This window comes from Juglans regia, chromosome 2, assembly GCF_001411555.2.
Source record: "Juglans regia cultivar Chandler chromosome 2, Walnut 2.0, whole genome shotgun sequence".
In the NCBI taxonomy this organism is placed as follows: Eukaryota; Viridiplantae; Streptophyta; class Magnoliopsida; order Fagales; family Juglandaceae; genus Juglans; species Juglans regia.
Genome location: NC_049902.1, coordinates 12,844,495 through 12,859,993, shown reverse-complemented (window position 1 = coordinate 12,859,993; position 15,499 = coordinate 12,844,495). Strand labels below are relative to the sequence as shown.

The 15,499-nt window shown below is 35.2% G+C and overlaps 1 protein-coding gene across 1 annotated transcript; it reads right to left on the bottom strand.

The window, feature by feature from the left end:
* Nucleotides 1–9,326: 9,326 nt before the first annotated feature.
* LOC108998019 (ESCRT-related protein CHMP1B) lies at nucleotides 9,327–10,245 on the bottom strand. Its single transcript, XM_018974442.2, has one exon. The coding sequence runs from the start codon at nucleotides 10,099–10,101 to the stop codon at nucleotides 9,490–9,492; it is 612 nt and encodes a 203-aa protein (XP_018829987.1). The 5' UTR covers nucleotides 10,102–10,245; the 3' UTR covers nucleotides 9,327–9,489.
* Between the last annotated feature and the right edge of the window lie 5,254 nt (nucleotides 10,246–15,499).

Genomic DNA, 15,499 nt, shown 5'->3' with positions numbered 1-15,499 from the left:
CTAGCCAAGGGAAGGTGAAAGGGTGCCCATTATGAGCGTCCCTTTACTACATCTCCCACTGACACATAGTGGGTAAGATCCCTGGTCTGTATCTCTCAATATGTTCTCAATCTTGATCATATTGACAAATAGGTTGTGCGACCATCAAGCACACATGTAAAAGAAAAATGGGAGTACAATATTAAATCCTCTCTAAAAGAAGACCAGCATAACAACATTCATAAAAGTGTCTCGTTATGCCATGACTCATTTGGTCAAATCGAACTAAACATCCCTAATCCATCTCGAGTTTGAATGACTCAGAGCAATACTCAATTTCCATAAAACAGGATGTACCCACAGTTGTATCGCAACTTCAAAGAAGTAACATAAATTGTCAGCAGCGAGTATAAGCACAATATTTGTGTGTTACCAAATAGTGTTCCTACACCCTCATATCATTTAGTTTTAGTCTAGTCGTTTTTCTAACAATGTCTTTTTAGATCGAATTATTCATGGTCATAGATAATATGCCAAAGTAGTAGACATTAAAACTTCAACCTCTTGACACGGTCAAAAGTTTTCAAAAAAAGGCATAAATAAATTAAGATAATCAATCATGACCTATAGGACTCACACGATGAGGAAGCAGGGATCCCATTCATTCACCTCTATTGTTGGTTGTAAAAGCATATGTAGTATGAAATACATGCTACCGTGGAGTTCTATTTTCAAAAGAGCGTATGTCTAATCTCATTACATTCTACAAATCTTAGTCTAGTCGCTATCTTAATGCCTAACCCAAATCCCTCCATTTGCTCCCTATCCAAATTGCCAAATAGGATATTGCATCTAGCTAAACCACATGTTACACAGATTGTGGGTTATCCATGTACGGTTTTAACAAATAACAAAGATCTCATCTTAGCATAACTAAGGCGATATATATATATATATATATATATATATATATATATATATATATATTGTGTCAACCATCTCTATATGCTACATAAGTATCAAAGAACACAATGTCTTATATATGTTCACTACCTAAGCTGTAACGCTCGTCCTTGTGGTAGAACTTTAGAAAATAATTTTAGAAAATGAGACGGAAATTATTGAACCTTTTAAAACTTTTTTCTTTCATTCTCAGAATATAAAAGATTCTATATTTAAAATTAAAATATGTTTTGTATATTAAAAGAAAGTTTATAGCAAAAATCATTAAATTAATCACAAAATCCTTTTCCAAAAAAATATTCTTTCATACATTACATTAACATGCCTAGGTTTCTGTCACCCTTCTCTTGGGCTATGTCTGTCTTGACACTCCGTCCTCATTTTGTTCCTGGAAGGGAGAGGGACATACATAAAAATAAAATGAGTCGAATATTCAATAAACATTACTTCATATTTTAAAAATATACTAACATATGTTTTCATTTCTCACAAAACAATTTCTACACATTGTACATTCCTTCATAAAGAAACTAAATCGTTTCATATATTCAATTACTCTTATCACTTTTCCTCTGGCTTGTACACATTGTTACGTCTCGTGTGTTGGGGTTAGTGGACTTTTGGATCCGGATTCCGCCCATGACCACATGTTGAGAATTTGTTTCAATCAAGGAGTAGCATTGGGTACACTACTAGTACTACTTACCCAGTATTACAATCTGCCCAGTCCATTGGTCCCATCATTCATTCAGTCATGACTGTTACGTAATTTCATACATTAAAAAATTCATTTTTTTTCCTTTTAATCCTTTCATTTTCAGTCTTTTCATTTATTAGTCAATTTCATTTCATAAACATCATTTCAAAGCATAAGAATAAACATCATCATTTAAACAACATTTCATAGCATCCATTAAACATATTTTCACAGCATCATTTAAACATATTTTGTAGCATCATTTAAACATAATTTCATCCCATTATTTAGACTTTATTTCTTAGCATCAAACATAAACCACAACATTTCATTTCATGGAACATAAAGATAATAGTTACTACATACTACATCCATTTCACATGCATACAACTATTCTTGATGTGCATAAAAACGGATCGTCAAGAAAGATCATTACATACATATACCTTAAAACGTTATTACTTAGCATACTCATAAACACCATTTCATTTTCCTTCATTGCACAAAAAGAACATTTCTCATAAAAGTTTCATTTTCATATCATTTAGAAAATTCTAGAAGAGTATGAACATAATACTTACCTGGATTCCATGTTATTTTCATTTCATGCAGTTCATTCATGTGCGTGTTAGATGGCAATTTAGATGCATACATAACCTTAACATCATTCCCTTTTTAAGTGTATATGCAACTTAAAATTAGAAACGCATAAAACTACCCTTGACTTATACTTCCTTCACTTAGACCCATTCAAGTCACACTTCCAACACTTGACATTCAACTTCATGTCCTTATACCTTAAAGTGAATCTCCATGGTTCACTTTAAAGGTTAAGGCACAATCCTATCAACTTCATTTCTCCATTCCTTCATTCATGCATAATCTAACTGACACCTCATCATAACTCCAACCATGCATAATACACAACTTTAAGCCAACCTTGACGCTTAAACATTATAAACTTATACTTTAGATAGACTATCCATTACATATGGTAGATCTATCCAATACATGCATCCAACCATTCACACATGTACCCTATCCCTTTTATCACCTAAGATCAACATATAGCTCACTAAAACTCCCGCTTGTGTATACAAGTTTCATACACACCGATACTAACATACAACTCAAATTACACATATACCTTGCCTTGTTATCACCTAAGTTCAACATACAATCTACCTACCTTAAATATCCACTTATTTTTACAAGCTTCCTACAAGCCAACACAATCCCAACCAACAAATCCCTTCACATAACATTTCCAAACTACATAGTTTATCTCCACACGACATACAATCACATCACAACTACACCACATCCCATCACTTTACATAGTTCACAACCATTTTCCAAACTGCATAGTGATCCCATCACTTCACCTAGCATCCGACCACTTCACAACTACACCATCACCCCCACCAATTCAGACAGTTCACAACCACATTCCAACTGCATAGTGATCCTATCACTTCCACCATATCACAAACTACTCCATTCACTGTCTACAGTTCACAACACAGAGCATAGTTCACAATAATTTCATCACCTCACAAATCACAACTACATCACAAACTTCACATTTAATCTCTATCACTTCATACTACACACAACCATACTACAATTAAATCATTCAAAATCTAAAACTCACAACACACATTTCATAACATTCCATTTCAACTTCACAAACACAATATTTCATCATTGCACATCATACCACCATATTACAAAGAAAGGCGTTGTGGGACGGTCAGTATTATGGATAGAAGAGCAGCCCTCTATTGAAATAGTGACACGTAGGAAAAACACAATAGAGTAATTAAAGCTCACCCCCACAGAATCACTACAGGCAAAAGGCAGAACTCGTCTTCGTCTCCAAGCTCCCCAGGTTTTCTCTTCCTCTATTTGCAGAGTAGGGTTTTCAGACAAACTGTTCGTGAATGTCATACCTTATATTTATATATATATATATAAGGTATATATGCAGATCGGAAAAATCAACTTCTCAAAACACTTAAAACCCTGGTCTAGATAACACTTAAAAATCAATTTCTTGGAATACTTAAATTCTAAAAAAAAATCAACTTCTCTCTCTAGGCAAGAAAATAGCCATTTAAAACCCCGGTCAAGAATAAAAAAACTTACAGCCCAGCTTGTCCATTATATGATAAAATATTTTAGGAATCTACATGCAAGACAGAGTGGGTTACTTAAGGTATCAATAAATCATAGACACATAAAAGTCGGTTGTTCTTCTTGCTTAGAAAAATTTTACTGGTCAGGCATGCATGTTACTAATTAATCGTGGGTACAAACATACTGAGAACTCAATATTGGCAGATTATCAAGCTCCATCATCGTCTGGGTCAAGCTCCTTCCTTGCCACCATCTGGGTCGAGCGTCTTCAGGGATGAGTGTGGGATGTGATTTCGTATGAGTTGTGATGGTATGGAAGACGAAGGAGTGAGGGAGGGGGCTGTATGGGTCTTGATCAAGTGTATGCAAATGTAGATTAAATTTTATAACATGTTACGTGGCGCACAGCTATTGGAGGGCTGGTTAATGAAGGGGAGCAATCGGACTGCTCCCCAGGTTTTCTCTATTACAAACTACATCAAAATTGCAGCTTCACAAACACAACAATTTTAAATGTAAAGGGATAGAAAATATACCATAAATCGAAGGTATGCCGTGTGGTGGTTCTCGGTGGGCTGTTTGGTGCACAACAGTAGTGACTCACGATGGTGTTTGGTGAATGGATCTGATGCTCATGGTCACCAAGTTAGAGCTGAATGGATGTGTGTGTGCTGTCGTGGACTAGAGGGGTAGTTTTTGTGGCTAGCGTGGTGCAAGTATGGTGGAGGCTCATCCCTTGCTAATGGTGCCACGAGGGCTGCTGTCGTGGATAGGCTGCCATGGATGATGGAGAGAGGAAGGTGTGTGTGTGCTGGAGGTCGATTGAGGGAGGAGGGAAGAGAGAGAGAGAGAGAGAGAAGTGGAGAGGGAGACAGAGGCATTGAAGTTGGGCATTTGGTTGCCATGGATTGGTGTCGCAGATGGTGGTTGGCGGTGTCGCAACCGGCTATGGTTGGCGGTGCTGCAATTGGCTGTGGATGGCTGCCTAAAATGTGAGAGAGAGAGAGAGAGAGAGAGAGAGAGAGAGAGAATCTAAGAGAGGGAGGCGGTCGCGAGGAAGAAATCAGGGCTTGTGGTGGTGTTGGGAGATCATGGTGGCGGCGCACGGCAGCTCAAAGGCTAATGAGAGAGAAATAGTGAAATAGAGAGAGATACCAAGAGGGGAAGGGAGGGAGGTCGTCGGAGGAAGAGGAGCTTACTGGCTAGAGTGGTGAAACTGGTGGCGTTGTGTCGTGATGAGAGAAGCCGAGGGAGAAGGGAGAGAGCTACAGGGTGAGGGTGAAGTCCAGGAGAGAAGGGGGTACCGGTGCAAGAAGGGAGATGGTGGTGTGGCAACCTAGGTGTGGAGTCTCAAAGGGAAGAAAGAGGAAAAAGGGAAGGGGAGGGGAAAATTAGGATTTTTCCAAAATGACATAGCTTTGGGTCTCCCCTTTGGATCGGCTAGGTTATTCTCCTTAAGACCTTGGGCCTTGTTGTGGGTTGGGTTGAGCTATCTCTAAGGGCTGAATTAAAACATAGGGAATAAAAAAAATAAGAGAGCGAACAAGATAAAATGGAATTGGACTAAATTTCAAATCCAACTTTGTTTTCTAAATCCCAAAATAATATTTTGCATCATAAAATAAAATGATGAGTTTTTACAAATATTTCTTAAGAGAAATAAAATCATCTAAATAAGTAAAGTTTTTAACATAAAATAAAATATTAAATATTAAATAATACTTTTAACAATAAAATAACTTAAATAAAATAATTTTCTAAAACTTTATTATTTTCAAGGCTCCAAAAATTAAAGAGGCTTACTTTAAAAATCAGGTTTGATTCAATAACACTAAAATACCCCCACTAACATAAGTTTTGGACCCATAAAAATATTTAGAAGATTTTAAAACACTTGGATCCATTTAAAAATCATCCGCTAATTTTAAAAACAAATATTCGAGCTTTAAAACGTATATGTGAGATTCGTGACCAATCGAGAGGAAAATGAGTGGTTGGTCACATAAGTGTTAGAGGTGATCGCTTGTGTGCGTGAGCCGATGTAAGCCCGTCGACATATATTTTTCACCACAATTCCAAAATTCATGGTGATTGTGTGTGCTCACTGAATGCTTTCAGTCGTGCCACATGATCATAAAACATATCACTATCATGTGCAACTCTCAAGTGTAGTAAAATCACATTGTCAACTACAAATAATGGTGTTTTAGGACTATTTCCCTCCACGCGCAATCTCATGTGTAGTAACCTTCCAAAAAACATGTGCCTACTAAGAGATTATGCTTTTATATATAAAAAGCCTTTGCACAACCATGAAGTCAATGATTCATCGTGAATCTCATTAGAGTCAAACTCATGATATAAGCCTTAAATTTTAGTTAGCAAGTACAACTGTCACTTTTAACAATTTACAAGGTAACCACAAATATCATTCAACAAATTTAATTTGCGACTTCAGGGATTCGTATGTGTCTCTTGTACTCAACAATAACATGTGAGATAACCACACTTTAGTTTTATTAAGGGTAAAGCGATTAGGGTATTTGAGTCCAAGAACAATTATAATAGTCTAACCATTACTTTTAATGACTTGTCCAAATCGCATTACAAACTCACTTTATCAAATAAGTCATATTTACCCTCTAAAGAAATCTCAACCTCTAACTCCAATGATCAAACCATAATAAAAACACAAAATAGTATAGGAAAGAATAGTTTCTTTAGTATTCGTCATCTCATTAATTGTCAATAAAATTTGTATATGAGCTCGTAAAAATTGTTTTTCTTGTAAATAGTTTCAGAATACATGAAGTCTGAGTTACTTTTCATAAACTCATGTACACTACCTCATTGTATGGAAAGCCACTCATTAGGCGACAATTAATCATAAAAGCACATTGTGATCTTAATCAAACTAGGAGAGCGGCATGATGTTGAGAATCCGAGATAACTTGGCTTCCCCTCCTAGTAGCATCCACGTCAACTAAGACGGGCAACCCTTGCTCTTAGATCATCATTACGCAACTTCCCTAGATCTTGAGGGGCGGCATGAGAACTAAGGAGCTATGGGATGAAGTCGGGGAAAGGGGGGTCGCTTAGAAATGAGAAGTTTGAGAAAAAGAAAACTGAGGAGTTTGTATTCAAAACCCACTTCAACTCATCTCATCATTACAATTTTTATAAATTCTAATACAAAATATAATAAACAATTCAACTTTTTCAAATTCTAAAACAATTTTTTCAAATTCTCACACAAAATATAATAAATAATTCAACTTTTATTCTACTATTCACAAATCATCTCAACCTATTTCAACTCATCTCTGAATCCAAACCACTCCATTTTAAGATTTTTTGAATTTTAGGTCTCTAAGGGTATAAAAGTAAATTCAATTTTCTTAACAGGTCATAACGAGTCATAACAGGTTGATCCGTTAATGACCCGTTAAGCAATAATATCTTAACGGATTAACCCGTTTTGACCCAAATCCTTTAAGATTAAACCTTAATCCACTTTTATTATATCATGTTTATGTTAGGTTAATGAGTCGTGTCACATATTACCACCTATATGTGAATGGAAGCCTGCCCAGACCTACTGAAGATCATCCTTGTTTTACTGCCTGGATACATCCTTGTTTTACTGCCTGGATACGATGCACTGATATGATAATTTCTTGGCTTGTAAATTCTCTTTCTACAGAAATAGCTTCAACAATTTTGTTCATGGGAAATTGTTGCTGATATATGCATTATAAGGTCACATTTGCTAGATCCTTCTCTTGCATCTTTTCAATCTAGACAAAACATACTCTGCAAAATATTGACCTCTGACAAACATAAAGCACCCTATTTACAAAAACAATAATGCTCACACAATTTGTATAAAATTAATTAAATAAAATGTCTTCCAAAGCCAAAAAATCAAAAGAAGCCATCATCCATAACCATGTTGAAAAACGCCAGAACCACAATGGCCACCAATGATCCTACGTGATAGTACTAACAAAGAATATGATATTAACTCACACGGCCCAATGCTATTCCCGCTCCCTATCCTTGACATGCAAATTCATCTAGGAAGCTCTTATTTTAAGATGTGATATTTTAGTCCAACAAGTCCAGCAAAGCAAGCAACAAAAATTTCTCAAGCCATCCACAATATCCCAACTGTAAAAACCTATGTAGGGCTTCCGAACCCAATCTGAATAGTTATTCATAATAGAAGGCAAACCAAGTTAAACTGCTTCCACAACTAAAAGCATCCTAACTTTCCACCTACAAAAAAAAAAAAAAAACTAAATGTTTCATTTCACTGCCATCCGCAAACTTCTGCTGCTTCAAGTCAGCAACTACATTAGATATGTGATGGAACTTTTTGAGAGCTTCACTTGAGTGCTGTCCAGAAGCTTGGTTCCTAGCCTCAAATAAACCTCAACATTAATTTCTGAAAACCCATCCATATACACAGATCATTCAATGTTTTGTTGGAAATTAGTTCTCTTGTCGAATATACAGTAAACTTTAAGGTATTATGATTTCTATAGTCATTGAACTCTTAACCGCATCAGAGCAAGATACCACTATGAATTGATCATAACATGCCAGGCATGCTTAGCATCACATATTACCTACCTAATCCTAGATGTAACTCAACTCTTCTTCATTACTTAAGTGCTAAAAATATTCTTATCATGTATCCAATGTCCTCTTCCTCAAGTAGCCAGTCATAATCTTCATGAAAGTCCATAAGTTGTTTCCCACAGTTTTCTTTCATTAGTCTTGTTGCAGCAAAACATCTAAAGTACAATCACAACATTCAACAACAACATAGAAAACTGACTGAAGAAACTAAGATGACTAAAGACCCTTGACGGCCATCCATATCTTACAGGTAAGTATCCACATCCCCATCTGCTTGCAATCTCATAAAATAAATCATTAAACATACTAAACGAATCAGAGCCATAATAAAATCAAAGTGCACTAAGCACACAAGTCAAAAAGATCATTTTACACCCTTGTTTTTTTTTATTGGCACCAGGTGTCCAAGAACAAAGTCCTAACTACTCTCGAGGATGGCACAAGCCCTCAGTAAGGAGTTTTCAGCAAGTGCACCTTAGACAATTCAAGGGGAAGTTCCTCCAATCCAATGGCCCCTAGAAATTGTTTGCACTCAAGAGGATTTGACCCTTAGACCTGGAGGGAGCATATCACCTAGACCAAGGCCTTTGCTACTTGAGCCAACCCCTAAGGGTTAGATCATTTTACACCCTGAAAACCAATTCCTAATTCATATGTTAAAACTCATAAATTAACAAGGGTATGAAACAATCAAAGATAATAGTTAATGCGCTACCAAAATGAAAAGGTTACTCTTCAATCAAATTTAAACAAACTAGTTCCTACCACATCAAATTTGAACCACAGACACACTGACACACAGATCCTATTCACTCGATCTAGACAAATAACGCCTTGTTTGGCCACGTCAAGCAATCCGTAACTACGCACCTAAATACTGAAAAATCATATTCACAAAACCAGGTGAAAAGTATCAAACGCCCAGATAAATAACAATATAGTCTGCAATAACAATAATCCCAAGACATATTTCAGTCAAATTTACAGAATATAAAAAGTATTATGCATCATACACATCGCATTCTGATAATAAGAAGTCATAAACAACCTCATCGTTGTCTGATTGATTAACCTCTAGCCTTGAGCTCGGCGAGGCGCCTGGAGAGGTCGTCCTCGTCGACCTTCTCGGTCTCCTTGGCCGGAACAGCGTGCGCGGCCGGCTGAGGCAGACCCACGGAGACCTCGAGGCCATAATCGTCGGCGACCTGCTGCATCAGGCTGTTGACCTCTCCCTCCGGCGTCGAGAGGGAGGTAGAGCCGGCCATGGCGCTCTCCATGAACTCGGCCTGGACCTCCATGTTGACAAACTGCTTCTCGAACTGGTCCATGGTCTCGGACATCTTCTGAAGGTTGCCAGTGGCGAGGGTAGACTCGAGAGATTTGACGATGTTTCCCATGGACTTGTTGATGGTGGTCATCTTGGCCTGGGTGTCGAGGCGAGCAACGACCGCGTCAAGGCGAGAGGAGAGGCGGAGATAATTCATCTGCTCAGTGCGCTTCCGGATGGCGTTCTCAGCGTAGATCCTGGCGCCGTCGACGTTGCCTTTCTCCATGGCCTTCTTGATTTTGAGCTTCTCGGATTTCTCCTCCTTCTCGCATTTCCTGGCTTGGCGTTGGAGAGATTTGGCAGTGAATTTAAGTTCCATGATCTGATTTAAGAGCTTCTCAGTGTTTCCCATGGTCGGTCGGAAGACGATCTGAACAACCTGGATTCAAATTTCGATTTCTCCGATTCTAGGGTTTCAGAGAGAGAGGGTTTCAGAGAGGGGGATTGAGAATGAACTTGGCCAGCAATTTAGATCTTCAATAATTCATGAACAAACCTTTTACTTCTCAAGTGGGTCCCATATGACCGTGTATAGTCGTCGGTGGGTCACATTCAAAATTTCCTAGAGAAACTTCTTCCCAACCTTCCGTCCGCGTCCGTATGAGTAAAATACTTTCTTAAATTTTAGCTAAATTTTTTTAAATTTATTTTTCTTTTAAATTTTATTCATCTTTTTAAAATCTTTAATATAGAGGACAATATGCGATGCGACTAGTTAACCTAACACAAATATGAAACGATAAAAATGAATTAGAATTTAATCTTAACTTATTTGTATCAAAATGAATTGACCTGTTAAGATACAATTGCTTAACGAGTTGATAACCAGTTAATCTATTATAACTCGCTAAGAAATCTAAAGTTACAATTATATTATTATATCTAAAAATAAAATTTTTGAAATTTTAATTTTGATATTTTTATTGTTTGAATTATAATTTTAGACTTGTAGTTAGTTTTATATTTTTTTTATAGATATTGTGATTTTAACATTTATATAAAATTATGCTAAACTTAACTAGGTCAAACGAGTTAATTTCGAGTCTGTTCAATCCATTTATATAAACGGGTCAAAACGGATTGACACGACACAACCAGTTATGTTAATAAGTCATGTTAGGATTTGAAATTTTGGTACGATAAGTTTAACAGATCGAATTAAGATTTACCCATATAGTATAATATACATATCTTGACACGACACGAACACGATCCGTTAATACAATTTGATACCCTTACTTCAACATATCACTCTTTATTCTATTAAAAAAATCTTTATTTATTCTTTATTTATTACTTTTTTCTCAATTCTTTTTACAATATTAACTATTCACTCTTTTATATTTTTCCTTCTTTTTGAATTATTACTCTTTAGTGAATATTTTAAATAGAAATTTAATTTTTTTTCCTGATACGATAAATATTTTCAAAATTATTATGTTTTTAAGAAAAATATAATTTTTTGTTAACGGCTAAATTTTAAAAATTAGTAGGAATTTGAAATCATATATAGTACTGTGGAAATGTGTGTTTGTTAATAAAAACTAGTTCAATGTTTAGTAAAAATGATTTTATTTAATATTATTGAAAGATATAAAAATATAATCATCCTCACATTAACAAAAATAAAAAAAGAATTGATTTTTATTATATTTTTTCTAATTTTGAAAAAAGAGTAGGAATAATAAATATATCTAAATGTACTATTAAATTTAGAATAAAAAAAATCGTAATAATGATTTAGGATGTGTACCTAAAATCAAAAGTTACTATAGGGAACCGGATGTAGCTCATTTTTCTTCCCTTTTCATATTTTTTTTTCTATAATTTAGCTAAGGACCAATTAATTATAAGAGTATTGTGATTGATTTCATCAAAGCCGTCTCCAGAATTTAGCTAAAAGTACATGTCTTATTATGGATAATGTGCTTGTGGCTTCTGAAGTTAAACAATTTTTAAGAAGGAAGATGGTTGGGAGAGATGGTTTTATGTCCCTTAAACTTGATATGAGTAAAGCATATGATAGTGTTGATTGCTTTTTTCTTGAAAATACTATGCTTACTATGGGTTTTGATTGAAAATAGGTTGAGTTGATTATGTTTTGTGTGTGTATTGTTTCCTTTTCTGTTCTCATTAATGGTGAGCCTAAAGAATCCATTTTTCCTTTTAAAAGTCTTAGACAAGGAGATCCTTTATCTCCATATTTGTTCTTGTTATGGACTGAGATACTTATTTGCTTACTACAAAGAGCTGTAGTTGAGAACTAGATAAAAGGCATTCAGATTTGTAGAGGTGCACCCAAAATCAATCATCTGTTGTTTTCTTATGATTGTGTATTGTTTTGCAAGGCTGACATGCAGGAAAATTTGAAGATTCAATATATGTTACAAGTGTATGAGCAGGCATCTGGTCAACAAGTGAATAGAGAAAAAACAGCTGTGGTTTTTAGCAGAAATGTTTCAACTTCACTATATGAGGATCTACTGTCTTTGTGGGGAGTTTAGAACTTTCATAAATATGAAAAATATATGGGGTTCCCTTCAGTAGTGGGGCGTGCCAAACATCAAGTTTTCTCAAATATAAAAAACAAAGTTTGGCAGAAATTGAAATGCTGGAAAGAAAAGTTGATTTCACAAGGAGAAAATGAGATCCTAATAGTAGCTATGTCTATACCAACTTATACGATGAGCTGCTTTAAACTACCATATGGTTTTTGTAAGGAGTTGGAGAGCATGGTGGAAAATTTTTGGTGAGGACAAAAAAAATGAAAAAAATAAGATCTATTGGGTTAGTTGGAGAAAGATGTGTGAACCCAAGAAAGAGGAGGTTTGAGGTTTAAAAATCTCAAAGTTTTTAATGTGGCTCTTCTTGCAAAACAAGGGTGGAGAATTATGTGTGAGGAGTCTACCCTTTTGCATAAGATCTATAAAGCAAGATATTTTCCTAACACTGATTTTTTGGATTCAAAGTTGGGTTCCACACCATCGTATGCTTGGAGGGGTATTTGTAAAGCAAAGCACAGTTTAAAGCATGGCTGTCGATGGAGAATGGGTAATGGGTCTGATATTAAACTTTGGACAGATTACTAGGTTCCAAATCACAGACAGCTCCAACAATGTGTTCTTGAGTTGCTGCTAGATGCTAACCAAAAAGTAGAAGATCTTACTGATAAGGATACACTCTGGTGGGATGTTGAAAAAGTGAATCAGTGCTTTCCATCCCCAGTAGCGACAGAGATTTTCAAAATTCTATTGAGCTCAAGGGAGAATGCAGATAAGTTAGCATGGGAGCCTGAACAGAATGGAGTTTTTACTGTGAAAAGTGCTTATAAGTTCTTTAGTTTTGTGGGTAGATAGATCAGAAGCATATCAGAATCATCAAATACTGCAGACTAGAAGCAGATATGGAAAGGGTTGTGGAGGTTACAAATTCCAAACAAGGTGAAAGTTTTTACTTGGAGAGCCTGCAGAAATAGTCTCCCAACAAAATTAAATTTAAAGAAAAGAAAAATGTTACTAGAAGATACTTGTGTTTTTTGTAAGGATAGTGCAGAAGATGTGTTGCATGCTTTTTTTAAATGCCACAGACTTAGACAGAGTTGGGATGATCAAGGCCTTTGTTTGCAAAATGAGGATAATTTTGTGGATTTTGCTGAGTTGGCTAGACAAGTCAAAGCTAGAGGAAGTCAAGATTAGTTGAAAAAGTTCTCTCATTGCATGGGGTTTTTGGTATAGGCGCAATAAGAAGATATTTGAGGATATTGACCTAAACCATGTTGTTGCTCTAGCTTTATGGTATGATTTGAAGCAGGTAAGGGGTGTTGGACAGAAGAGCAAGGGTACTCGGGTTCCTCTACGAGGATATTTAAAACTAAATGTTGATGGGGCCATCTTCTTTGATCAACAAAGAGTAGGGGTGAGAGTTTTGCTTAAGGATGACATGGGTGAAGTTCTGTTGGCAGGTAGTAAGAAAGAGTTTGCAGTGGATGATCCTCTAGAAATTGGGTTGGTGGCTATCCTAAGAGGTCTACAATTCTGTCTACATAGGGGCATTCCAAATCTGATTATTGAAATAGATTCTCTTGTTATGGTTCATACTATTTATAGAAATGATTCCTCCTCTATGTCTATGCTTGGTAATGTGATTAAGGAGATTCAAAAATTGATGAGAGTTTTCAACCACTGCAATATTTAGCATGTGGGACATTTGGGCAACGAGGGAGCACAAAAATTGGCAAAGCTTGCTTGGAATATTGATGATATAAATGTGTGGGAAAGATCGTTTCCTGAGTTTATTAGTTCTGTTGTTTGGGTTGATAAACAAAGTTTGTAATGTTTTTTGCTGATTAATAGAATTATTGTTATAAAAAAAAAAATCATTCAAGATATAACCCCACATTGGATTAGTCAAAATAATAATATAATATAATTTTTAATTTTTTTTTTCATATTTTGGAATTACACTAATCATATGTTAATTAATAATTTAATAACCCAATATTTTATCCAGCATCCCAATGTGGAAGGCCCACCGAGTAGCAAGAAAATAAGCAATGTCCCAATGTGCAGTTGGTGTATATTTTTAGAATATAATAATTCTTTTTAAAATGAAAAGTGTATCTCCAAATATGAAGGAAACTTTTGTGGTATGTAACTGTTAGAAATACTAGATCAAAATACATAGCTGAAGCGATATTACCTCATCGTAAATATTTAAGATCTAGTACGGTTGTTCCACAAATTCTTCGTCATCGTCGTCGTTCATTCAGAATCTCCCGTATTGATGGTGGAGCGTGCTACGTGATCATACAAGAGCAACACCCGCATATTCCACGGCTTAAATGTCGGAACTAGAGAGAATCATTTGAGAGAGAGAATTCTTGTTTTTGATACTAGTATCATCCAAATGGGAGATGAGCTATGTAAATAGCCCCTCTATATAACCATCGGTTGGCCCTTAATGGCCAGTCATCAAGTCTCATGAACTGGTTTAAGAACCACTTCATAACCACTAAGAGAAGGTGAATGGGTACCCATTATGGGTGCCTCTTTCTTACAGTAACTCATATGTAGAGCTTTCTCATTTGACTACTTTAATGCAGATCATTTTATTGATATTTAGCCAAACTTTGTTGATGCATTGTCATTGGTCAGTGCTCAAAGGTACCGGATGCTAGTGCTCTTAGGCAATAGGGCATAACTTTTTGTTTGCAAAATTATTAAGTTTATTATAATATTTTGTTATAAGAATTTTATAAATTATCTTGACGGTTATATATCCTAAATGTAATAAATATTGATTAACTCACTTTTTTTTTTATTTAAATTCTAATTTTGAAGTTTATACTTTATATAATAAGATCTTTTAGCATCTCTGCTATTATGTTTTTATCATATTCAGTCACCTTACTTCATTCATCTGGATTATGATAAATAAGATATTTAAAATGAAGATTAATAACTCATAATATAAATGCAGTTTAAATAAAAGTGTTTATACAATTTAATTCTAAAATATTATACTATTCAGATGTGTATAATTTAAGTAAAAGACTATTAATCTTCATTTTAACCATAATCATTTCATCATCTGTTGATATATTATTAATTTATTAGTAGATAAATAATAAAATATTAATAATAGCTTTCCAATCATTTGATAACCATCAATGAATGATGAAGGAGTTATAGTTATGGAAAACACTATGTCCACAGACCGAAATCCTAAACCGATTTTTTTTTTAATTTTTG